This window comes from Arachis stenosperma, chromosome 8 (genome assembly GCF_014773155.1).
Source record: "Arachis stenosperma cultivar V10309 chromosome 8, arast.V10309.gnm1.PFL2, whole genome shotgun sequence".
NCBI classification, from domain to species: Eukaryota; Viridiplantae; Streptophyta; class Magnoliopsida; order Fabales; family Fabaceae; genus Arachis; species Arachis stenosperma.
This window is the reverse complement of record NC_080384.1, coordinates 44870833-44896456: the sequence shown is the minus strand read 5'-3', so window position 1 is coordinate 44896456 and position 25624 is coordinate 44870833. Positions and strand designations below refer to the sequence as shown.

Genomic DNA, 25624 nt, shown 5'->3' with positions numbered 1-25624 from the left:
TAAAATTATACGAATAGTATTTAAATGTAATAGGCAGTTCTCTTACAGTTTTATTAATTATCAAACAAAACATTGTTATAATAAAATGCTTATAAAATGTTAAATTTACTATAATATTTTTTTGTTTTAAACCATGATTTTTCATGTCACATTCAAAAACTATGACTATATATAGATAATGATTTTTTCTCTATAATCACGATTTTGAACCTTTGCTTTAGAAAATAATTTGTCACAGAACTTTAAATAAACCTAACAATGGATATTAAAAGTCACGATTTTGAATAATAATTTTTTTAAAATAGAATTATTTTTAGTTTTAGATTTTTTTATGTCACATTTAAAAACTGCGACTTAAAATTATCTATATTATATTCATAATTTTTTAAAAATTGTAACCCAAAAAAATTTATAATCATAATTTTAAATTGTGACTTTAAAAAATCTATAGTCACCTCTTAAATCGGACCTGAAATGATTTTTAGTGCATCGATACAATTTTTGTATATAAAGCGTAGAAAATGCATGCAAATAATAATGTTTAACTTTCATTTCATAAATCAAGTTGGATTGGTCTAATAGTTAAAGCATTAATCCGTTTAAACAAATATTAGAAGTTTGAATTTCGTTTTATGTATACATTAATTTATTGACTAACAATAAATCCTTAATTATTAATTTACGTCAGATTTTCTCAACTTCAAGTAACAATTAATTTTGAAAAAAGAAAGTACGCCTAATTTTTTGCTGTCAACTATACTGCAAGAACAATTGAAAGAGTGAATGTCCAATTTCACTGTTGATGTTATTTCACCTTTGCTCCTTTATGCTATATTGCTATCTTGCATGAATGCATGATGCAACTTCATCCGTGTCACCTTCCTCAAATTACGATTCCCTCCAATAAAATAATTAAATAAAACGCAACCTTTATTACATTAAACATTAAAAATAAATATAATTCGATCATTTTAATCAAAGGATCAATAATTGCGAGGCGTAGTACATCTTTATCCCTATCCTATTGCTTTCAGCAGTCTCATATTTAGGGGTTAGGCGGTGAATCTTATAGCCACATAGGTGCAGCGTTTAGGTGAGTCCTACACGTACGTTTAACCTACAAATATGACCAATTATGCAATTTAAAACTTTTAAAGGTCCTTTTAGGCTATTTTTTATATAAAAAAATATTAGTATTTTTATTGAAAAAAAAATTCTTTGATGTAATTATAAATGGGATAAGTTTTGTAGGTAGAGACATTACAAAAAAATCAGCTTTTTACCATGTTTTTAAAGCGTGTCGAAAAATATAAAAAAGTATAGTGATAACTTTTTTGTCATATTTTTTGAACTATCGACACATTTTTAAAAGAGTCACATCTGCAAACGTAGCGGTTGTTTTATTGTCATGTTTTTGGCAATTTATTGACACGTTTTAATTTTTGTCACGTTTTTATCTATTATCACGTTTAAAGCGTAGCCGTATGTATAACCCTATAAGTATATTTTTAAAACATACCAAAAAAGGAAACATATAACCACATTTTTAAAGCATGTCAATAGTTAAAGATATGGTTATGCTTTTTTATTTGTGTGCTTAGATGTAAATCTATTGCGACGCTTTAAAAGCGTGGCTTTATTATTATCAAATAGAAAAAATCCTCATACATGATTATGATTGAAAAAGATGGGCAATAATCATCAACAGTTTCACACAGAGACTGTTTCTGACCAACCCTTTTATGGCTTTCTCATCATCTCTAACCATCTCCATTCCATAGCATTCCAAACAAGCTACTGTTTCTTAAACATTTTGGACTTTAATGGGTGGAAACTCATAATTACAGGGCTATCGGTTACCATCCATCTAGCACAACACTAACACAGATACCAAAAACAAAATGACAGAGACTTCTATACATATGCATGTAAATACATGTGAACTTTAAACACACACAAACATATGTGGACTTCAAATATAAAGAAAATGATTCATTATTCTCAAAAAGCTTAAATATAACTATGGTCCTTGCAATCATAAGCCATGTGTTTTAAAGAATTTCTATAATTAATTCATAAAGAAAATTTGATTACATCATTGTCATACAGCAGAGACTGACTTCAAAACATTCACAATCTCAATAACAACTCAACGGGAAAAACCTCATATTTGTTGCAGCAGCTTCAATTTTTTCCATTGTTTCATTGGGTGTAGCCAAATTTTATTTTGGATAGAAATCATTGGCTAGTAGCCAAATTTCATCACTGTCACTTTATTATACATCATTGAATCAATGCTATTGGAACTTTGATATAGCAATTAAATTTGAAACAAAAGTTGTGCACCTCATTATCAAATTCTCGAGTGCCTTCACAGCCACAACATGACCAATTTCTAGGGTGTCATGGTAGACAGAACCAAAGCCTCCTTCACCTATCAAAATTTTATACTTTTCGGTGGCTACCTCTATATATTCCAAAGTGAATGCTTGAATTGAAGTAGATTTTATCGAGAAATCGTCTATGCTATTCAATGAGAATATCACATCTGCATTTTGTTTGTGGAAATACATGTCAAAATAAATCCTAAAGTTTTGATTGGAATCTTGGACCAAAATATTATAGTGTGCTACACATAATAAATCATATGATGAATTGATGATAGCAATGTTCTTTGATATAATGATCACTCTTACGTAACATAATGAGATAGTTTAAAAATAATGAGATGAATTATAATCTTTGATTTGAATAAACAACCATTTGTACCCATGAACTTTGCGAACGTTGACAAAAGTACTTATCAAAAAAGGAAATTAAACTAACCTTGTAGCCATGAAAGATGGATCCGTGTGACAAAAATAAATAAATTCTAATTTTTTTGTTGACTTTTTAATAAAATTTTTAAATTATTTTCTTTTTATTTTTTCCCCAAATTTTCACAATCCTCACCACCACTAACATCTTTCCTGATTACTACTGCCTCCTCTCTCCCTCTCCACTGCCACCACTCACTGTCATTTATGAATCTCATTGCCATACAGATCGTGCTACTCTTGAATGTTGGGAATTAATGTTCAAAAACCGTAGTCACCTTCTCTATCACGAAACCTTATCCCTCGTTTTCCGAAATTTCCTCTCCCTAACCAACCACCTCTGCACTTCGCTCACCGTCACCATCACCGACCCCTTCCTCCCTCTCCTCCCGCCCTCCTCGGCCGCTTCCCTAGGTTCACATCCATTAACCTTGTAACAGTCTAGACCACCCGCTAGCACGATATTGTCCGCTTTGGCACACAAAGCCTCACGGTTTTACCTTTGACGATAGGGATGGTAGCCGAAGCCCCACACTCACTCGTCAAAACGCGTCATGCTAGGGAGATGTATTCACACCCTTATAAGGCATGCTTCGTTCCCCTCCCCAACTGATGTGGGATCTTACAATCCACCCCCCTAAGGGAGCCCAGTGCCCTCGTTGGCACATCGATCCAGGTTCTGGCTCTCCTCCCCAACCGATGTGGGATCTTACAATCCACCCCCCCTAAGAGATCCCAGCGCCCTCGTTGGCACATCGATCTGGGCTCCAACTCTAATATCATCTGTAACAACCTAGACTACCTGCTAGCACGATATTGTCCGCTTTGGCACACAAGGCCTCACAGTTTTGCCTTTGACGATAGGGATGATAGCCGAAGCCCCCCACACTCACTTGTCAAAACGCGTCATGTCAGAGAGAGGTATTCACACCCTTATAAGGCATGCTTCGTTCCCCTCCCCAACCGATGTGGGATCTTACAAACCTCACAACCATCTACCTCTCTCGGAGCTTTTTCATCGACGGCCTCAACGCTTTTATCACCTAAATTGGTTCCTCCGACTTGCCATCTCTCTACTCCCTGAGCCTTTCTTACATAGCCGCTTTTTCCTCTATTGGGTTGCCCAATTTTTTCCTAAAGTTTTCAAATATGAAATTGTTGATGTGTTACTGAATCCTTGAAGTTGCACCCACGGACTTGGAACTCATCGCGAGCTGCTTTCCTAACCTTGAAGAACCCGACCCAAAGTTGTCGAAAGCAAGAGCCCAGTGATGCATGAGCATCTTCAATTATTTTCTTTATTTATTTCTTTGAATAAAGTTGATGATTTCCTTATTTGAATTAAGATTTGTGTGTTTTAATCAATATTTCTTGCAGTTGCTTTGAGCTTTAGTATGTGTAGGGAAGTGTTAAAAATAAGAAAAAATAAGGATGAAAAGAGACAATCAAAGAAGTCCCTGGAAGAACCAAGGAAGATGGCATGCAAAAAAAACAACTTCCCAGAGAACCAAGAATTGAAGACAAGTACAAAGAGAATTTAGTGAGCTGCCAATCCTGACCACTTTATACTCCAACGAGTATAACTTGATATAAAGAGGTCCAAATGAAGTGGTTCCAGTAGAATTAGAAAGCTAACATCCATAATTTTTCAACGATATATAAATGTTTATAGTGGATATTAAGTCTGAGGGGTGAAATTCACCATTCTTTTCCGCGGAACAAAGCTGATCGCAGAACTGCAAGTTACATACCCAAACTACACTAAACTGGCATGTAACACACCTTCGACCACAAATTGCACCTCCCAGGCACATCAATGGCGTGCCACACACCAGCCCCTCTCCTTGCCACCTCCATGCACCCCAAAGACCAATTCCAAGCATGGCATGCCACACGCCTTTGATGGACACTTCCAGAAGCACAAAAAACAAGCATTTGGACATGCCACACGCCCTCAAAGGCCTCTAAGTCTCTAGCCAAACTTTCTTGGTGTGCCACACGCCAATCTTGGGCATAGCACGCTGGGCCATTTTTCAGGAAGGCCTCCAAGACATGAATGAAGGGCGTGTAACACAACAATGCTTGGTGTGCCACACGCTCAAGGAAGACACTCCTAGGGCTAAAATTTTGTGGCGTGCCACATGCCAATCATAAGGGGTGTGCCATTTCTACATGCCTTCAAAGGTTCTTCCAAGCTAGAAGTTGGTGTGCAACACACCAAAGGTGGGCGTGCCACACACCAAGGTTGCATGCTCCCAGGGCTGAAATTTTGATGACGTGCAACATGCCAAAGGTGGGCATGCCACACGCCCAAGTTGACAAGCCCATGATGCTGAAGAATTGAAACACCAAGCTTTGAACCTCAATTACAAAGAAGATCACTAACTAATTAAGAGTCATTAAAAAAGATTTGATTTGAATTAGATTTGATTATGTTTGGATTTAATTTGAATTTGAATTCTAGGTTATTGTTTAGGTTTTAAATAAATCCAAGGACTTAGTCCAGGGACATCACGGAACACAATACATCACACTTTAGGATTCTATTTTCATTCTACCATGAGCAACTAATCTCTTCTGTTAAGGTTAGGATTTTTGTTCATCTTTTTATGGATTATTAATCTAAGTGTTTTACTTCATTTTGAGATTTATACTTTGATTTATTTCATGATTGAGTTCTTGTTCTTCATCCCTAAAGATTTATAATTGTTGGAAAATATTCTAACTCCGTTTGGAATTCTAAAGTTATTTTGGAAGAAGTAATATTGGAAATAGTTTGAAAACTCTTTGTCATGACTTTTTTATTTAGAAGGAATAGTGTTTCAAAAAGTGTGCGATACTGTATGATTTTCAATTGCTCTAGTTTGAATAAGTGACATAAAATTTGAATTAAAAAACTTTTGAAAATTATTCTTTCGTGTAAGTTTCAATTGTTTAGGACTAGCTTGGATAAGTGACATATAATTCAACCTAAAGACTATTCTTGAATCTTATTTGAAACTAAATCAGATTTGTGCTTAACCTCTTTTCTTAAACAATTGACTAAGAAATTGGCGATTAAGAAAATTATTCCAACAGCCATAGCAATTAAGAAAGGGCCATATGAAACGGCTGAAATAATTGCTACTTGTTGTGGAAAATCATTCCCTTTCTGACAACTTCCATTACTGGAACATCAATGCAGCACACTCAGAATTTTATTTCCTTTGTCTCAAAACTACTCTTTTTTTCCCTTTTTAGAAAGATATTTCTTACTCTGTATTGATTGAAATGATCATGTTTTCTGAAAGCTTATGGTTCATGCGATCATTGCAGCCATAATATCTAAAAAGTAATAATAGAATACAAGATAATGGAGTATGCCCAAATATACTTACAGTGATTGGAAATTTTGAAGCAACATCTTAATATATGTAAGAGGAAATACAATGCAAAATCTAAAACTTACATCGACTTTAAATGTGGCAGTGAGTTATATGAAGGTGGAAGTGACCCTATAAGATCATTGTATCTCATATCTCTGTTCCAAAAAAATGTCTAATTAATCAATATTTAGAAAATTTTCAAATAGCACATTACTCTATGATGAGGAATTAGTACTATTTTTTTAGCCAAAATAGTGTATTGAACAATACTCTCCTACTATCTTTTTGAAAATGGCATAGTAATTAATGACTGCAAACTTTAAAGGAGCAAAACAATTTTCTTCTGCCTTGCTTTAACATAAGATATAGGAAAACAAACAATGAGAAAATAAGCATGTAAGAATATACCAAACATCTTCTCTAGTTCAATCGAGGTAAAAGAATGCAGTTTGCAAATTTTTCATTTTGTTAAACTTAAGAATAGGAGAACAGTAGAAAACTGCAGATGTAACTAAGTAAGCAATTTTATATCACTATCATGTAATTCTTAAGAATTTTATTGAAGAATTACCATGAGAGGAAGAAGTAATCTATAATCTTTGGTCAGTTCAAACAACAGTAGAACAGAAGTTAAAGGGACAGAACAAATATATGTTAATGTAGCAGCCATTCCAACCTGTGATAGAAATTAAAAATAACTTGTAATTATTTGAGCTTACATCAACAAAGCTTGATGCAAGCAGTGACATTCATACAATATTCCAGGATATTTAAGAGCAATGATCCCAGCTCCTAAATCACCTAAAGCAGTGACTTGGTGAAACTCATCTAAAATTCTGGGGTTGGCAATCCGATTTCTCGCTCCTCTACCTAGGAATGTTCATGGATCGGATCAGATTCACATATCCGCGGTGTTTATCCGTATCCGATTTGAAAATTGCGATCCGCAAGACTATCGGATCTAATCCGCATACTAATAGGATCGGATTACGGATTTTATGTTGGTATCCGCATATCCAATCCACATATCCGCAAAAATAAATACATAAGTAAATATTCTTTTTATGTTTTATTTCAACTAATAATTATCATATATGTTGTAATTTTTATTTTTATTATTTAAGAAAAGTATGTTTAATATTATTTTAAAAGTAAACATGTTAAAAATAATAGAAAAAATTTATTGATATTTTTTAATAAAAACAAGCTTTTAAAAATATTTTTATGTTTTGCAAATATATCCGATATCCGATCCACAAATGTGCGGATCGGATCAAAGCTTAAAAGTTGCAGATATTGGATCGAGATTTTGGTCATATCTGATCTAATCTAATCTAATCCGCGTTCACCCCTATCTCCACCAATAGTTAAACCCAAAAAATCCTCTATAACTGAAATAGAGAAAGGGGAATATCAGGAGGTGACGGACTTATGGCCACAACAAACAAATTACATACATTGAAATAGAGAAACAGCGAGGGAATAAATGCATACCTTCTTATGTTATGATGAGGGTTAAGCATCGATTGAGGAAGGAGCGATGATTGAGGGAGAGGCAACGACAACTGAGGGAGGAGCAAGAGAGAATCAACGTCGACAAAGGTAGGGTTCGTGCGAGAGATAGTGAGCGCCGACGGAAGGCGCACCGATGGAGGGTGCGCTGACAGAGGCAACACCGATTGAAGTTAACGAGGGTTGCGAGAGAGGGATAGATGGTTACGAGCTGAGAGATGAAGATGGGTTCTCAATGATGAGGAGGTCTATGAGCTGAAAGAGGGTTGCAAGCTGAGAGAGGGCTACGAGATAGGGTTCTTAGGGTTTAGGGTTCTTAAAGAGTGATGAAGAGGGTTCGAGAGTTTAGTGTTCTCACTTATCAGTGAGGGCTATTTTGACTGATGTGTTTTGTAAAAAACTTAAGTGTTGGAGGAAAAAATGGTGGAAAATTATATTTCAAGTGGAAAGCTTATTGTCACACTTTTTTTTGGGTGTCAAATAATTAGAGGATATGGGCACGTTTTAAAAATGTGAACGTACGAAAAGAAACTAGTCACGCTTTAAAAGTGTGCATGTTTCCTTCTATTGCCTTGCTTTTGAAGCCAAATCACTAATCTACTGGGAATATTATTATGTTTTATTTCAACTAATAATTATCATATAAGTTGTATTATTTTATTTTTATTATTTAAGAAAAATATGTTTAATATTATTTTAAAAGTAAACATGTTAAAAATAATAGAAAAGGAGAATTTCATTGATATTTTTTAATAAAAATAAGCTTTTAAGAATATACTTTTACATTTTGCGGATATATCCGATATCCGATCCAATTCGATCCACAAATGTGCGGATCAGATCAAATCGGATCCAAGCTTAAAAATTGCAGATATTGGATATGATTCGATGATTTTAGTACGGATCGGATCGAGATTTTGGCTCTATCCGATCTGATCCGCGTTCACCCCTACCTACACTAATAGTTAAACCGAAAAAATTCTCTGTAACTGAAATAGAGAAAGGGGAGTCTCAGAAGGTGACGAAATTATGGCCACAACAAACAAATTTACATACATTGAAATAGAGAAATAGCGAGGGAATAAATTCGTACCTTCTTGTGTTATGGTGATGGTTGAGCACTGATTGAGGGAGAGGCAACGACGACTGAAGGAGGAGCGAGAGAGAGTTCGCGTTGACAGAGGTAGGGTTCGCGTGAGAGAGAGTGAGCGCTGAGGGAGTCCTTACAAGCGAGAATGAGCACCGACGGAGGGCGCGCAGATGGAGGGTGCGCCGACAGAGGCAACACTAATTGAAGTTAACAAGGGTTGCGAGAGAGGGATAGATGGTTGCGAGTTGAGAGATGAAGATGAGTTCTCAGTGATGAAGAGGTCTACGAGCTGATAGAGGGTTGCGAGCTGAGAGAGGGCTACGAGATAAGGTTCTTAGGGTTTAGGGTTCTTAAAGAGTAATAAAAAGGGTTTGAGTAGGGTTTAGGGTTGTCACTTCTCTTGAGTGATGTGTTTTGAAAAAGACTTAAGTGTTGGAGAAAAACATTGGTGGAAAATTAAATTTCATGTGGGAAGCTTATTGCCATGCTTTTTTAGGGTGTCAAATAATTAGAGGATATGGACACGCTTTAAAAATGTGAACATAGGAAAAGAAACTAGTCACGCATCAAAAGTGTGCATATTTCCCTCTATTGCAACACTTTTGAAGCCAAATCACTAATCTATCGTCACTCACATAAAAGAGTGGCGATTGATCCCTTTTGGCCACACTTTTGAAATGTGACACGGAAAAGCGTAGCTAAATCTCTAGTCAATCGCCACCATTATAAAAGCGTAGTCGCTGACCCTTTTGACCATGCTTTTAAAGCGTAGCAAGAGAAAAGTGTGACGACAGGCCTTTTTTTCTTGTAGTGAGAGTCAACACGCAGGGTGTGTGTTGGGCACATGATAATATTCTGCCAACACACAAAGAATGCATGTTGGACACGTGTCAACATTCTGACCAACACGCAAAATACGTGTTGAACACGTGTCAAACTGCAGCAACACGTTCCCTGCGTGTTGTATCGGTATTTTCTGCACATTTACAATATTGTAATACATTTCAAATATCAATATTTAATCAAAATCTCCATTTTTATATCCGTATTAAAAATAATGTATGATCTTTTTATGTAGTATTAGAAATTGATTTAACAATCAAAAGAATATAAATTCTCTTTAATTATAAATACTTACAACTCCTGTAAACTTTTTCTTTAAGAAAAAAAAATCAAATGTAGTAAGGAAGCAAAAAAGTTGAATACGTGATTTCGAACTCAAACAAAATACTAGAAATTTAATCAGTAAATTGTGTGCTCAATTGCTTTATAGATTATTTTTTATCAATAATATTTGAAAAATAATAAAAAATTTAAAATTATTTAAATTTATCTTATTTAATATTAATTAATTATTAAAAATAATAAATATTAAATTAAATAAATTTAAACTGTTTGAATTATTTTTTTATTATTTCCTTAATATTACCGATTAAGAGTTAGTTGGCTTGCAAGTGTAGGTAGTCGTTAGCTAGTTACTTACACACTATATAAGCTTCAGATGAATTGGTGTAGGAAGTAGGAAATTATCTTACACATGTAGAAATCACAAAAAAAAAAAAAAATCTGGCACATGTAGTCAATGCTAGATGGTGACAAGTATGTGAGAGTAAGGGACAAAACCTGCACATTTATCAATGACATATTATTACGTTTTGCATTGTTTTCACCCCACGGACGTAGCTTTTATGCAGCCTTTGCACACAGTTATCGGCGAGGAATTAAGTTTGCTAACCATCAAGTTTTCTATAACCAGAATTAGTTAAGATCATAGTAATTTTTGGGCTTTTGTTTCTTTTGCCCCAAATCTTTCGTTATATGTTGAAAGTTAGTTTGTCTTGGCCCATGTCTTACAAACAATGATTTTTTCCATTAATGAAGATTTGACAGAATTGCTGTGGTCATAGTACTTAAAATCTCAATTTAATTCTTAAAATTTTTACTAAATAAAATAATTTTAAAATTTAAATCTTATTATGATTGCACATTTTATGTCATTAGTTTACTTTTTTTGATTTCACATAAAATATCAGTTTTCTTTATATGTCACATCACCTATGAAATGAATTATTTTATTGTTTAGCTAATGAGTGAATATTTTCATTACTTTTACCTTCTAGCCCTTTTTTCCTTCAAATGCAGCTGGAGGCCAAATGAGACCTAAAATGTGAGTTCACGAGCCGAATTAATGTGGCACGTAAAACTTTTGTCTGCGTAAGTGAATTTAGGTTTCGTACGTAGAGCTTCACGTATACGGGTAATCCTCACTGTTTTGTTAGACATAGACATATGATTTTGAAGATTTGTGTTTTAGCCTTTCAATGACACATTGGCACCAGAATTCCTAATTTAAACTTTTAGGTAGCGTTTGTTTTGAGGTACTGAGATAGAGACTGAGAGATTGAGACTCAGTATCCTGTTTGTTAGTTCAGAGACTGGTACTAAAATTTCTGTCTCTGTCTCTAAAATTTCAGTATTTCAGTATCTCCAAAAAGTAGGGACACAGGGGACTGAAATTTTTAGAGATTGAGACTGAAACTTTAATAACATTTTATACCTAAAATACTTTCATTTCAATTAATTAATTCTAATTTTACCCTTTGTGCAAATTAAATTACAGTTTCATTCTTGTTTTAATTACTGTCTCCCATTTTACACCAAACTGAATATTGAGATTTATTTCAATCCCTGTCTCTTAGTCTCTGTCTCTCAGTCTCAGTTTTTTCGTCTCTGTCTCTCCACCAAACGCTACCTTATAGTACAAGTTATGATTCGATTATTGTGAAGAGGTCAAAATTTGACAACAGAAAAAAATATTCTTGGCATTAATTTTTTACAACAAATTTTACCTAGAATCATTGTGAACGGAAAAATATGATCAACATAAAAGTTATAGAACTTGAATTGTCATTTTCATCGGTTCTAAAATTTGCTTCAATCCAATCATTATAACACTTTGTAATGCATCTAATCTTAACTAATGCCTCATATTTAAGTATAAAAACTCAAACAAAACTTGTCACGTTCACTAGTTGGATATCAAGCCACACTACAAGAAATTTGTTGATTACCGTTAGATTTTGGGTGAAATGTTTCTGTCGAATTTATCGTTGAATTTTTTGAGGGATTGCTATAATTTTTTGGCTACGCAAAAAATCACTGTCGGATTTGATTATCCATCACAAGATCTGATGGTAACTTTTGGCGCGAATGAGCTTTTTAGTGGCAGTAAAATTACCGTTAGAATTTTCGATAGAATTATCTAACAGTAATTAAAATGCCAAAAAATTAAAATGGTGCCAATATTACTGTCGAATTTTTTTTCTAACGGTGAACAAAAATGAAAATAGTCATTTCGGAAGTAACACTATCAAAAATTTAACGTCGAATTTCTAAAATCCTTCGGTAAAACATTACTGACGATGTTTATACTACCGTCAAATTTTTTAAAGAATTTTGCCGGTAAATTCGATGATTTTAAACATTTTTTTCTAGTGCCAATTATACTCAAATATTAGAAGAAAAATCTATAAATTTGATCAATTATTGCAATAGAAGAGAAACAAATACAAAATTAATTGAAATTTTATGAAAAGTTGGATAAATTAATTCGAAATCTAGGAAATATATGTAATTTACTACTTAAAAAATTTGAGTTTTATTGAATATAAAGTTTCAACTACTAATTTGGCTATATTGAATATAAAGGTTTGGAAAGTGGCTCGTAATTAGGATAATACTTATGAGTTGACATAGATATAACCTGCAAATAAGTAGGGTGCAATATTTTTTCTTTTCTTTGGATTATATTAAGTGTTTTGTGTAATAGTATTATTATTATTATTTATTTCGGTGCCTGACTTATGTGGTTAAAAAATCATATAAAATAGTTATATTGTCTGAGAGAAAATGATAATAAAGCTAAATTTGAAAATTTTGTTATATGAGATACTTATATTATACCATAGTTAAAAAAAGCGAAAAAAGAAAAAAGGAAGCTCAATTCAAGTTAGAACGAATTAAGTCGTAACACTTAAATAGGGTTAAAAATTTTTTTCTCATCTTGAAGAGATATCCCCTTTTAAGTTACTACAATGTCGGATTAAATTAGTTGAATCATCATTAAAATAGTGGTTGTAGTATACATCAATGAGAAAATGTGACATAGGTATTTTACATATAATAGTTGTTTGAAAATTATATGTTGGAAGAATAAGATTTTAAAGTTGTTCAATGCCTTTCAAAATATTTCTTATATAGTTGATAGTTAATCTAAGCATTAAGGTATCTTCTTCTATTTATTTATTTGGATTGTAATGATGTACCTTCTATTTTTTTTAGCATGATTATTTTGCTTCCGATTTACAGACACAGACTTGACGTCATTGGTGTTGTATTGTTAACAACGATGGTTATGTTTGTTATGGATGTTTGATAAATGTTAGACTGATGTGGTTGTTGTTAGGAGGGATTTTTTTTATCGAAATGATATTATCTTTTTACCTGGTATAATCTATTTGAGACTGAGATTGAGATTATTTTAATATTAATTCTTTTTTATTTGAATGGAATGAAATTTTTTTATTGTGCCATGTTCTCTATAATAAAATTAAATAAAGAATAAGAGATAATAAAATATAAAAGAACAGCAAATTACGGAGACTGAATTAGTCTTAAAAAAATTGGTTATGTAAGGAATAAATGGTCAAATTAGTTTCTAAAAGATCACTCATATTTTAAACTGGTTCTCGAATTTTTTTTTATTAAATTCGTCCTTTAAATATTTTAACTTAGTCATATTAGTTCTTCCATTACTTTGTTTGTAGATGGTGCCAAAATTTACTAATGTGACATGTTAAACGACACTCAAACACCAAAAACAAACAAAAACCCCAAAAAAGAAAAACGAAATTCTCTAATGAACTATAATCAAACACAAGACCTAAATCAAACTTGAAATTGAGTATTTGGGAGAAAAGTAGTGAAGATCAATCAGAAAGAAGGATATGCAAGAGAAGAAGCTCACCAAAATGCATAAGCAGGGAAGACGAAGAAGTTTTGTTTGATTATAGTTCAGCGGTGAAGATGAAGCGCAAAGACAAAGATGGTAGCAGGTGTGACGAGAGAATTGCGACTAAGAGTGGAGAAGATGGTTTGGCGCGTGTGACTCAGGAGTATGGGAAGGGATGCGAATGAGTGAGAGTGAGATTGTTTTTCCAGTTTTTAAATTTTTGTATTTGTATACGTATAAAAATACAATGGCTGATTTTTGTAGTTGATTTTGGTGTACACCTAGTGTAGTTGTATAAAAGAAATATAGAAAAACTCACATGACAAGAACAAATATGAAATAATCAATACACCAATATGGAATTAAAATAATGTTTTCTCACATTCTCATGCGTATGTGAAATTAAAACCTGAGAGGACTGGCGCTACAACCTTCTTTCCTTCTGCACATCTGATGCAAATTTGATTGTAAAACTTGAAATAGATTATGGAATACCTTCAAGGATATGCTCTCACACCGGAAATATATGTCGCGGCAATAGATGCAGATGCACTTTCAGCAAACTCTTCCCAGGAATGAGTGGTTAGTATGACAAAATCTGCAAGTTTCCCTGGAGATAAGGATCCCAGATCATTGTCAAGGAAGCTTGCCCGAGCAGCGGAAATGGTGTACCTGTAAGGATGACAGAGATTTAGAATCATGCATGACTAGGAAGAAGCAAATAGAAATGCCGAGGAAGTATAAAAAGAAGAATCAATAAGAAACTGGTATGAAAATATTTGTCATCGTTATCTGTTGTAGATTTTTAACCTCCTCACGAATCATGATTTCAGCCAGCTCTTTAGTAATATATTTGTTCATCTCAGACCACTAATGTTCAACACTTTTCATAAGACATTCACATCATATAGCACCACTCAAAAGAAAATCATGTACACGAGGTTGAAAATGCATTATGAGCATAGGATAAAAACACCTTTGAAAAGTAAGTTAAAAGATTACAATTAGCATTACAATCATCAAAAGTATCATATGAAGAAGGAGCAAGAATGTAACATGCAATCATCATCTAGAAATCAGAAATCATGGCTTCATGCATCAATGTGCCAGATTGAAGTACGAATATGATTAGTACTAACGAACTGAATACGCAGTGGTTTTATTCAAATTTCAAACAAAAGATCTTTATCCTGCTTACGCCTTTATCGCATCATCTAATGAAATACACTCTGATGGAATCCATGCATTTTCCCATGTAGGAGGCTGTCTTCTCATTGCTGTCTTTATACCACTTAAGGGATTTATGTCTGCCACCTGTAAAACAGACACAATGTGAAAACATAACTTTTAACTAATTCTGTTGGGAAGCATGAAAATTTGCATAGTGACAAGTACTAATATATGTCACAAACTTACAGGCCAGTCAGAACCAAATGCCACTAATGCATTGTTTTCTAAGAGTGACCGAAATAAATAAGATCCATTGTCAGCCCTATCTTTGCCAAGCTTTTTCCTGGCAGTGTCCGCATCATTCAGCAAGTGATCTGGCTGTTGATGATTGGTAATGAGAAAGCGGTCACAAATCTTTTGAAGGATGATGTTTATACTTTCAAAGCATAAAACAAATGAACAGGGAATCATATATATCAAAAGGGTGCATATTAGGTTACTTTTCATGCCAGTCAAGAATCAGCCAAATAGAAAGTAAAAACCCAAAGGCAGTTTTTGGGAACATGGTAGTGGAGAGAAAGGTCTCATCCCAGTACTGATTTCTAGGATTTTCAAACAAGTTATTAATGTAAAATTTGGAAAAGCTACTTTATCAATGCAATAGAATAAGATTAGTCCCCGCTAGAATCCAATCCCTGTAAAGCTGTAGCAAATGCATCTTTGAGTACCAAAATGCACTCGTAGTGGTAGGTTTGGAAAACACATCTCAAGATTCAAAAGGTACTCTGATATGGTATTATATAATATAAACAATATCTAGTTTCAGCATAGTAAGATGGAACTGTATTTGCAATAAAAAGAACAAGATTAAATGATATATGAAATGATACATCATCATAAAAGACAAAAAGATGAGAGGTGACAGATTTAGGACATATTTAGCAAACGCTGATTTAAATTGCACACTTCAGCTACTCAAGTGACGGTTATATCATCATATTAAGAGGGCAAAGACAAAACGGATAGTGAAAACATAACAATCATAGAAAACCTGCATAGAAGCAATAACCCATTGTTTGCCAAATCGGTGTGGAGCTCCCATAGCCAGATGCTGAGCATGCTCAATCTGCAACCAGAGTTTCAGTAACTTGATTTAATTCACAACGATTATATTAGAACTCTATCCCTATAGCAGAAGTAATAGGGTAAGCTAAGAAGTCTCAGATTGGCTTAGAACATTAGGAACAGCAGTAACTAGCTTCTGCCAGCTAGGATGAAAGCTGTACTAGCTGTCATTAACTTAACAGTGCAAAGTCTAAATTACCCTTTGAGTAGCTTCCCCCACAAACTACCTATCTCTTGTATATAAACTGAACTCACTCAATTGAGATTTGGGAAGTCATAATACACATTTCAGAAAACTTCTCTTCTCTCTCTTTACTCTATTTTCAGTTTCCTATTAAGAAGCTTCCCTAGATTTAACTTGCAGTAACCATATTACCCTAAATCTTCGATCTCTCGGTCCATTTGTAGAGGCAACTGAGCCATATGTGTCCAAGATCAGGTCATTTGCTTTGTCCCCTATAGCATGGATTGCAATCTGACAGATACAAACAGCGAGGCAACTAGCTGGTTACTAAAATTTGATTTGATATCAGTGTTAATACTAAAAGAAGAACAAATCACCTGCAGACCAGATAAATCTGACTCCAAAGCCATGTTGAAAAGAGCTTCGGACTCTATAAGTTGTTGGCCATAATTGTTTGGATCGTCAACATACGGCTACGAAATAAAATACCAGAGTAAATCCCATCAAGACTACATGATTACATGACCATGGTTAAACATGGGGATAAAATTATGTCTACCAAAAGATACGTGTCCCCTTGTCAACACTCTTCCACCAAGATCAAGTGAAAATAGAATACAGAATATTAACAATGTAGGATTTTAAACTAATAACAGGAAGTTTGAATGCTTGGTCTTGCCTCATAAAACAATGCACTATTGGAACCCAATGAGCCATCAGCAAAAGCTTTGACACCACCAATGTACATCCATTCGCTCAAGGCATAACCCATCTTGTTGATCACATGCTGAGCAGGAAAGTGTTAGAACTATAATTCCAAAATAGAATGTGGAGAAAGATTAGTGCACTATCCCTTATGCAATGGCAAATCACTAAGAACCCTAGAAATCAATACAAATCTGTGCATAGGCTTTGCATCTACAGCCAGAGGAAATTCTATTCCGCAAACCATATAATCCTTTTCTTAAAGAATTTCATTAAGATGAGAAGAGTAATACAAGATAGAGGATAGAGTTCCTCTACATAAAAGCAAAACAAACAAAACATTTATCTATAAAGCATCGGTTTACAATTTCACAATATGTCTAAGAGGGAAAGTCCTTCATAGCTCATGAGCTTTACACAAATAGATGCCAGGTGTCATCATATCCCACAAAACCTGCTTGTCTATCACTATAGAATGTTCTAGACCCCTTCCCTTTCTAGAGTCCGCCCTAATATAACCCTTAGCTGTGACATCAAAGCCAAACAACCTTTCAACTAACTTTCCCTTGATACCACATATAGTTAAGTCCTGTTGTAGGCTCTGTAAATCCACACCCCTTTAAGACCTTCTATTAAGTACCTAAGAAAAGTGAGAAACCACACCTTAAAAGCTACTCTCCTTAAATACAACAAACACCATACTACTCAATGTGGGACTTTAGACAACCCATAATACCAAGTCCCTAACAATACACCATCCATAGAGAGCCAACGTTCATGATGGCTTCCCTCTATCGACATAGACCCAACCATCAGTACTCAGTATTCACCTTAATCCAGCCTATAGGTAGCCTTTCCTGCCACCAACAACCTGCCTCTGATATCATTGTTAAGTACCCATGGAAATTGTAAAACTACACCTTAAAAGCTGCTATTAAGGGAGAAAAACCACTTTCTTTAAATACAACATCAAACATCCCAGATTACTCGATGTAGGACATTGGACACCCCATAATACCCAAGTCCCTCAGACCTTTCCACATATACTTGTCTCAGTTAAAGGGTCCTAACACTCGACCAAAAGAAACAGGTCCTAACGCTAACTTAAAAGTCACATCGTGTCCTCAAGATGACCAACATAAACAGCTTGAACAGCATGGTTAAAGGCCCAAGAACCATCGTAGGGAGGAAGATGAAGCCCCAAATACACTAACAATTCTTCTCCCCAAAGACTCATCCATCACAGCAGTCTTTTAAAGTCTCATCAGTTAAAGGCCTGGACAGCTTGATGTATTTTAGGTCTATTCAATAAGCTCCAAGACATGAGATGGGATGTTTGTTTTAGTGCCTTAACTATCTATTGTACCCATAATACCTCTTCTTTTCTAATAAAATTTCTTTTTCTATCAAATAAATTGACACACCAACACACATTGTAATTAGAATAACTGAAAATGGCTCCCAAAATTAAGGGATTTGATGGGATTATCTTGTACTGTAAAATCTTATATATATATATGATGAGGGACAAATTTGTTAATCTAAAATCTTGGTATGACTACTTTGTCGCTTGTGTGTTTTTGTCAAGAATGAGATCGGAGGTTTATTATGTACACAAAACCACCGAGAAATCAAGGCATATAAACACAAAAAAGAATCATCACTAAGAATTTAGGCAGAGCAGGACAATACTAAACCTTTTATTAAAATAACCATAAGTGAAGAAGAGCTCATACCACTAAACGTGACCATGTCTCCATTGGAAAAAATAAACACACTCTAACTTTCATTTTTGACATAGAATCAGCCCATTGATAAACATCTGTAAAGATTGAAAAAATAAAACTAAGAAACAACAAACAGCAAAACATCATAGCAAAAGAATAAGACTTTGATCATAATTAGATATATATGAACATCAGGAGAAAACATCGACAATTCAACAGGCATTGTTATTGGCTTTAGGATTGTACCACACAACAAAATATTTCCCATCTACTTTTTTATACAACGGAAAGTATAATTTAGATTAACTTAAGGTATTACAAAAATGAAATCATCAGTGGAGAATAATGTAATTCCTCAACATTCGTGGTTGTTAATTCATTGATTAATATTGTATTCAATTTCAATGCATTGATTGTGATTCTACAACTATATCTTGGAATTCAGTACAAAAGGCACTGTTTGCCTAATCAGTTCTTTGAAAACTTAGGCAGTGGTCCAATTAAGAAATCTTAGAAGACTTGTGAATTGCTCAAGTGGGCAACAGTTAGCACTATGATGTTTATATATAGAAAGGAAAAGAAAAGAATATGTATAGCAAGGAAACAGTAAATATCACAATTCCCAACAGGCACAAGAGTTTCCATTATGGTTATGTTGTCATTCAGATGACACAAATAAATAAAAACAAAATAACATTATAAAATAACACTAAGAAATATGATAAGTAATTTCATCTTATTAGCTGTAAATGAATGTCAAAGACTCAAACCATCCAAGTTAACCTGTAAAATCCTCCCAAGAAAGATTTGCTGAAGTCCCTGAATAATATCTTCCCATATCAACAACTGTTGTCACACCCCTTTCCAGAGCAAGATTGCTTGCTCTAAGCAGTGCCTCCCTCCTATTATCTACTGAATCCTCTGGAATCTGCGACATGACAAGTGACATTGCAGATTCGATCAGCAATCCAGTAGGTTCTGCATGACAAGTTGTCAACAGGCCAATACAATAATTAGCAACACTGCACAAAGTTAGCCAATACAGAAGAATAATGAATCTTGAAATGAAATCGGCATTTGGCATTTTACATTGGTGGAATAAATTCATAAACTGGTAGATTACAATAACCAAAACATATAGGCTACGTTTGGAAGGGAGACTGAGACTGAGAGACTAAAACTGGAAGACAGAGACCGAGAGACAGAGACTGAAAAGCCAAATTCGGAAGAATGAAAAAGAAGCAACAGAATAGGCAAATATGGTGTGGTAGAATGAGAAATTGCATGATAGTTTTTTATTCTGAACAACAGCTCGTGACAGAGCCCAAAATCCGCCATAGGTATTGGTAGCAAGGTCTCGCATGTAAAGAAAGGGTGAACAAGAGGAACAGAAACAGAAATGGAGTCTCAAAAAAGGGGAGGGAAGAATTCGAAAAGGAAAACCAACCAAAAGTAGCAGAGGAGGAGGAGGGCCAACTGGCGACAGCGTGCAACGGTGATGCTGTCGGTCGTTCTTCGAGCAGCAAAGAGGGGCGAAGAACAACAAAGAAGGAAGAGATTTTCTGGGTTACTAAAAGTTGTGTGAGGCTAAAATCGGGGATTTGAAAAGTTGAATGAGGATATTTTCGAAAAGAAATATTATTAAAGTTTCAATCTACGTTCCCAGAAATTTCAGTCCCCTGTGTCCCCACTTTCTGGAGGTAATGAAGAGACTGAAATTTTGTGTCCCAAAACTGAAATTTTAGTTCCAGTGTCTGCTTACCAAACACTACTCAATCCCAGTCCCCTAGTCTCAGTCCCAGGAAACAAACGCAACCATAGTCTGCGGAAGAAACAAAAAGGAGAGTGAGAACCAGGTAAGGGAGCTTCTGCTCAAAATGAGTTGCCTAGGTACAGGTACAATATCTATTTCAGATACAAATACAGATCCCGGGGTATGAAAATTTTTCAAATAGCAGCATATAGGTATGGGAGGAAATATTTTATAAAATTGTAAAATAAGAAAAAGCGTAAAGTATATTTTTTGTCTCTAACGTTTGTAATTTTCTTCAAAAATACTTCTAACGTTTAGTTACATTCAATTTTGTCCCTAACATTTTTTATTTATGTCAAAATTATCCTGGACGTTAATTTCATGTAGAACTTCAGGGACAAAATTGAAAACTTCTAAGGATAGTTTTGATATAAATAAAAAACGTTAAGCACAAAATTGAATTAATCGAAAACGTTAGGGACAAAATTGAATGAAATTAAATGTTTAAAAAAAATTGCAAACGTTGGGGACGCAAAGTATAATTTATCCTAATAAATAAAAGAGTAATTAAATTAGAAAAAGAATATTTCTATAAATATAACATTCGGAAGAATATCATACTAATTTGTTCTATAACTTAAATAGAATAGCTCAACTATAAGATTTGATGTTTTACGAAGGAGAATAAATTCTATATTGATTAAGAAGTATTCACAACTATCCCACAAGTGGAGCGGCAACCATTTAGAAGTACCCATGCAACATAATAGACAGCAAAGGTTGACCAGAAACAGTAACAGGGCGCGTTTCAAAAGCCAACTCTCCCAAGATTAAGTTGTTAGGTGAACTTTCATGTATGATTTTATATTTAACATGCATTTTGCCAAGTCCTTTGGGTTTCAAATGCGAATAATAATAATGCCAGGTCGAACCTACATATTGCTAAATTTCAATTTTAAATCAGTTAGCAAGGATCAAACTATTAACCACTTGAATATAAGTCTCCAATATCATGTCAAATAGAAAAACTGCCATATATTAAGCTATTTAGTGGAGGCTTTCAAATGATTTTACCAAACAATGCTCAGTTAACCTAAAAAAATAGTAATAAGACTCTCAATATTACATACAAAAATCATCTTAAAAATGCATAATATATAACTTTCTAAGTTATTTCCTTTTGTGATTGACAGTGCAGCAACGAAACTTGGTTAATTAAAGAGTAGGACATGCAAACAGGGGTAATCCCCTATTACTTGTAGAAAGACCAATTTGTAATCATATAATCTTTAGATAATCACTACAGAAGGTTAAAAACATTGAATCTAAAAGAATGATCAGAATTCCAAATCTGTCTAATACAAAGATAACAAACCATTACCTCCATCTGGAGTCCTCTTTATAGTCCCTTCACTCGGATCAGCTGTTAAGTTTGTCACGCCACACAACATTAGTGCCACTGAGTTAGCCAAGCCCATGTGACCATCTGTTCTTGATAGCCATACCTGATTGTATAATTCAAATAACATACATCATTATGAAAGAAGATATCCAAATACTAAGGAACATCGGAAACATTAAGGCTCACGGGATTGTAAGGAGTGAAATCGTCAATCCAAGATGCAGTTGGCAGATCTCCTCCCCATAAATCATTGTTCCATCCTCCACCCAAAATCCAAGAACCTCGTTTTGTACCTAAAGTTAAAAGTGAACAAAATGAGTACATATCATACCCGATTATTCAGAATGCTTGATAATTTCCCACTTTGTGAACATAATTTTTTGACAGATTCAACAAGATATTCCATTGTTGTTAGCAACGTGAAAGAAAAATTAAAACCTTTTTCTGAAAGGCAACTAGTAATGTAACCCACCAGTTGGAGAGACAGAAAGTGAGAATCAGATCTCTAACATAGTTAGGGGTTAATAAAATGGAAGAGACAATTGATGAAAACATAGGTATCATTCATTTTTTATTGCATCAACATCATATTTAAATGATATATTTAGCTTCAGAATCACAACCAAATTTGATAAATGCAAAAGAAGTTTAAAATTAAGAACACATTTAAAACGAGAATTGAGTATGATCATCTTCAAGAAAACCATAAGTTTTGCATACATTTTCTATCCATCAAAACTACGAAATTAGCATAAGCACAAGGCCTACTTTGTGCTGCATCTTTGATCCTTCTGATAAACTCATCCTTTTTATTCACACCTGTCAGATCCACCTGCATCATCTGCTCTAATAGGACTTTAAAAGGGGGGAACACAACAAAGCATCGTAAAGATATGGGATTTCTAAACATAATTAGTTCCTTACACACAAATGAATTGAGTATCCTAGTCTATGACAAGACAACAAAATCAATGATATAATATTGATATTCTCACTTCAAAACACCACCTGATACATAAGGTAGCAGTACATACAATTTCTTCAAGAGTCACGCTAGAGGTTGAGAGTATTTCCAGGACTACTAAATGTTTTGAACATATATACCATATCATTATTGCCAAAAATAAATAAACAATAAGCAAAGTGAAACACATGACCACCAGAGAAAAGAGTAAAACTTTAATATAGGCGTAAACCATGAACTGAACCTGCAATCCACCAGGTATGAAATGCACATGGGAATCAATAAACCCCGGAACCACAACTTTCCCACCAAGATCCAACACTTCAGTTCCATAGCTGGCCAACTCCTGCATATGTGTGGTGCGATCAGACTCAGTTTGGACTCCAAAACCCACATAGATGAATAACCAAGTCACATTTGTTTGCGTAACTAATGACTAATGGAATGTGGTTGGATTGGTGGTTTGAGTTTCAATGGAATGAAACGGAAAGGAGCTCAAAGAATGTAATCAGTTTTCATTCATTGCTTGAATTTTATAACGGATATGAAGCAGTGTGGTTAGAAATGGAACAAATGTCATTCCGTTTTACCAAAACCCCGTATTTTGCTGCTACCAATATAATGCATTCTTGTTTATCCAAACATTATAACTCCTTTGAACCACATTCCTCCAATCCCTTACTTAATAGAATGAAGTGGATGGTGGAGTAGAGTTAAACAAAACAGAATATCAATTCCATTCCATGGTTTGGATATTCAAGGATAGAGTGAACGTAAGGTATGAAGAGGATTATAATTACAATGTTTGGATTCAACCCAGGGAGTGTGGTAAGTAAAGCAAAACAGAGGCTCATTCTCCCTTAAACAAATGTCAAGGTATCGATCCATGACAGCGAGCTATCCCACCATCGAGTTGCTTACAAAACAGCAAGGATTAGTTCCATGCTCATATGCTGGTCATGAAGGAGGGGGTGAAATGTTTGTATTCAACCTCATTCCTCCCAAATTTACCAAAAACCATGTAATGTAATAGGATGGAACTGATGAATTCTATATATTCCATTCATGGCCTTGCATGCATCCGAATAAAATAAGTTAATTCAAAATTGAAATAAATGGGTAAGTGAAAGAAAAACCTGCACATAGGAGTTGTTTCCAACACGGAAAACCCTCCCGTTGGCCACTGCCATGGATTCTGCAAATGGGAGAGAATCATCACCTGTATATATCACCCCATTCCTCACAACCAAATCTGCCACTTGCTGAGACGACATTAGTGCCTTCCAACCCAAGAAATCTGGAAGTTTTTCAAAACCTTATTGAATTGCAATGCAAATGGGAACAAAAAGTGTCAAAAGCAGAGAGAGGTTAGTTATAACTTACGAGTTGGGTGAAGAAAGGAAAAAGAAAGAATGGAGAGGAGAGCTATGGCAGTGGAGAGAAGCTTGAGAAGAGAGTTCATTGGGCACTCTTCTGTCCCAATGTAATATCCAGGAGTACTGTAGCAATTTCCTAAAATAGCCCTAAAAAGTTTAACTCAAAAATTACATCTCTTGTACTGAAAAATAAACAATTTCTACTCAAGAATATTATATTACAAACCATCTAAGACAAAAGGAAAAAGGAAGGATGTCATTCAATGATGGCTTACTCAGAAAATCATGAAATTCACGTCTTGATGTGCTAATGTTATTCAGAACAGCAGCATCAACCACGTAACTGCAGGAAAAATCAGATTAAGAGAGCTAAGTTTCACAAAGTCAACTAACAATTGCATCACTAGCTCAACATGTAATTCAAAACGGAGCAAAACCCTTAAATTTCAGAGAAATTTGAATAACAAGATCCAATTACAAGTGGACTAAGAGGTCTCAGCCGCATCACAATTTTAAATACACACTGCGAAAATTATATCGAACTATAACCAAGTTTTAACAATTCTAGCTTGCAGAACCGCATAACTAATATTTTGAAGGCTAATCAAATCTGCTCAAAATTTCAAGATGGAACACACAATACATATCACTCCTAAAAGACATATGTCATCACAAAACCAATTAACTCCATGAATAAGGATAAAATGAAGTAAAAATCCATAGATAACAAACAACATTGGCGGAACTCACAAAATTTCAAATAACAAGACACAGTGAATGAAACGGAAGCACGAAGATCAACCAGAGGAACGACGTCGAAGAGGGCTAAAGAGTCGTTTCTGGCGCCGGTGACAAACCACAGCGGGAGAGGAAGAGGAAGAGAAATGGGGAACTGTGTTGAGAAGAGGTGAGTTAAAGCATCTCCAATGATCGGAAACTAAATGTCTGAGTTATAAGTTATAACTAAGTGGTTTGAATATTATCCAGGTGGACTTTATGGTCCTTATAATTTGATCTCTAATTTTTATTTAATTTATTTTTTTATGATAAATTTTGAATATTTAATAATTATTTATTTTTAAATTTTTAAAATTAAATATTAATTTTTAACTCTTTTTATAAGTGAGACAAATATTTTTAGACACCATAATAATTATCTATTATTTATTGAAAATTTGAAATGTAGTAAAATTGATGTGTTACTTATTTATAGTTTAAATGACATAATTTTTTCAATCTCACTTTAAAATCTTAGATTTGAGTCTCATTTTTAATTAAAAAAGAGTAAAATTAATGTCATTTTATCACTACAAAACTTTCTCTCTTTTTACTTTTTTTTTTCACACTCTAATCTGGTAAGTCAATGACTAATTCTTAGCAGATCAGAGTTTAAGGATTTATCACTGCTAATGGGTTGCTGCATA

General features: G+C 34.2%; 1 protein-coding gene and 1 long non-coding RNA gene across 4 annotated transcripts; both read right to left on the bottom strand.

Moving 5' to 3' along the window:
* Positions 1-1608: 1608 nt before the first annotated feature.
* On the bottom strand, positions 1609-8093 carry LOC130943418 (uncharacterized). The gene is made up of 3 exons (XR_009071792.1): positions 7676-8093; positions 6265-6336; positions 1609-2548 (listed from the first exon to the last, which is right to left on the bottom strand). It is a non-coding gene; the product is annotated as an uncharacterized LOC130943418 (long non-coding RNA).
* Positions 8094-13874: 5781 nt separating this feature from the next.
* Positions 13875-25157, bottom strand: LOC130944768 (protein LONG AFTER FAR-RED 3). 3 transcript variants are annotated; one of them, XM_057873278.1, is made up of 17 exons: positions 24951-25157; positions 24476-24543; positions 24208-24347; positions 23961-24121; positions 23069-23170; positions 22581-22701; positions 22047-22153; positions 21840-21963; positions 19489-19683; positions 18715-18800; positions 16953-17060; positions 16651-16746; positions 16466-16564; positions 16016-16090; positions 15211-15342; positions 14993-15108; positions 13875-14466 (listed from the first exon to the last, which is right to left on the bottom strand). In XM_057873278.1, the coding sequence occupies exons 3-17, from the start codon at positions 24284-24286 to the stop codon at positions 14292-14294; spliced, it is 1776 nt and encodes a 591-aa protein (XP_057729261.1). In that variant the 5' UTR covers positions 24287-24347; positions 24476-24543; positions 24951-25157; the 3' UTR covers positions 13875-14291. The 3 variants fall into 3 exon arrangements, with proteins under 3 accessions (XP_057729261.1, XP_057729262.1, XP_057729263.1); XM_057873279.1 differs by having other exon boundaries at positions 24208-24336; XM_057873280.1 differs by having other exon boundaries at positions 13877-14466; positions 22629-22701.
* Between the last annotated feature and the right edge of the window lie 467 nt (positions 25158-25624).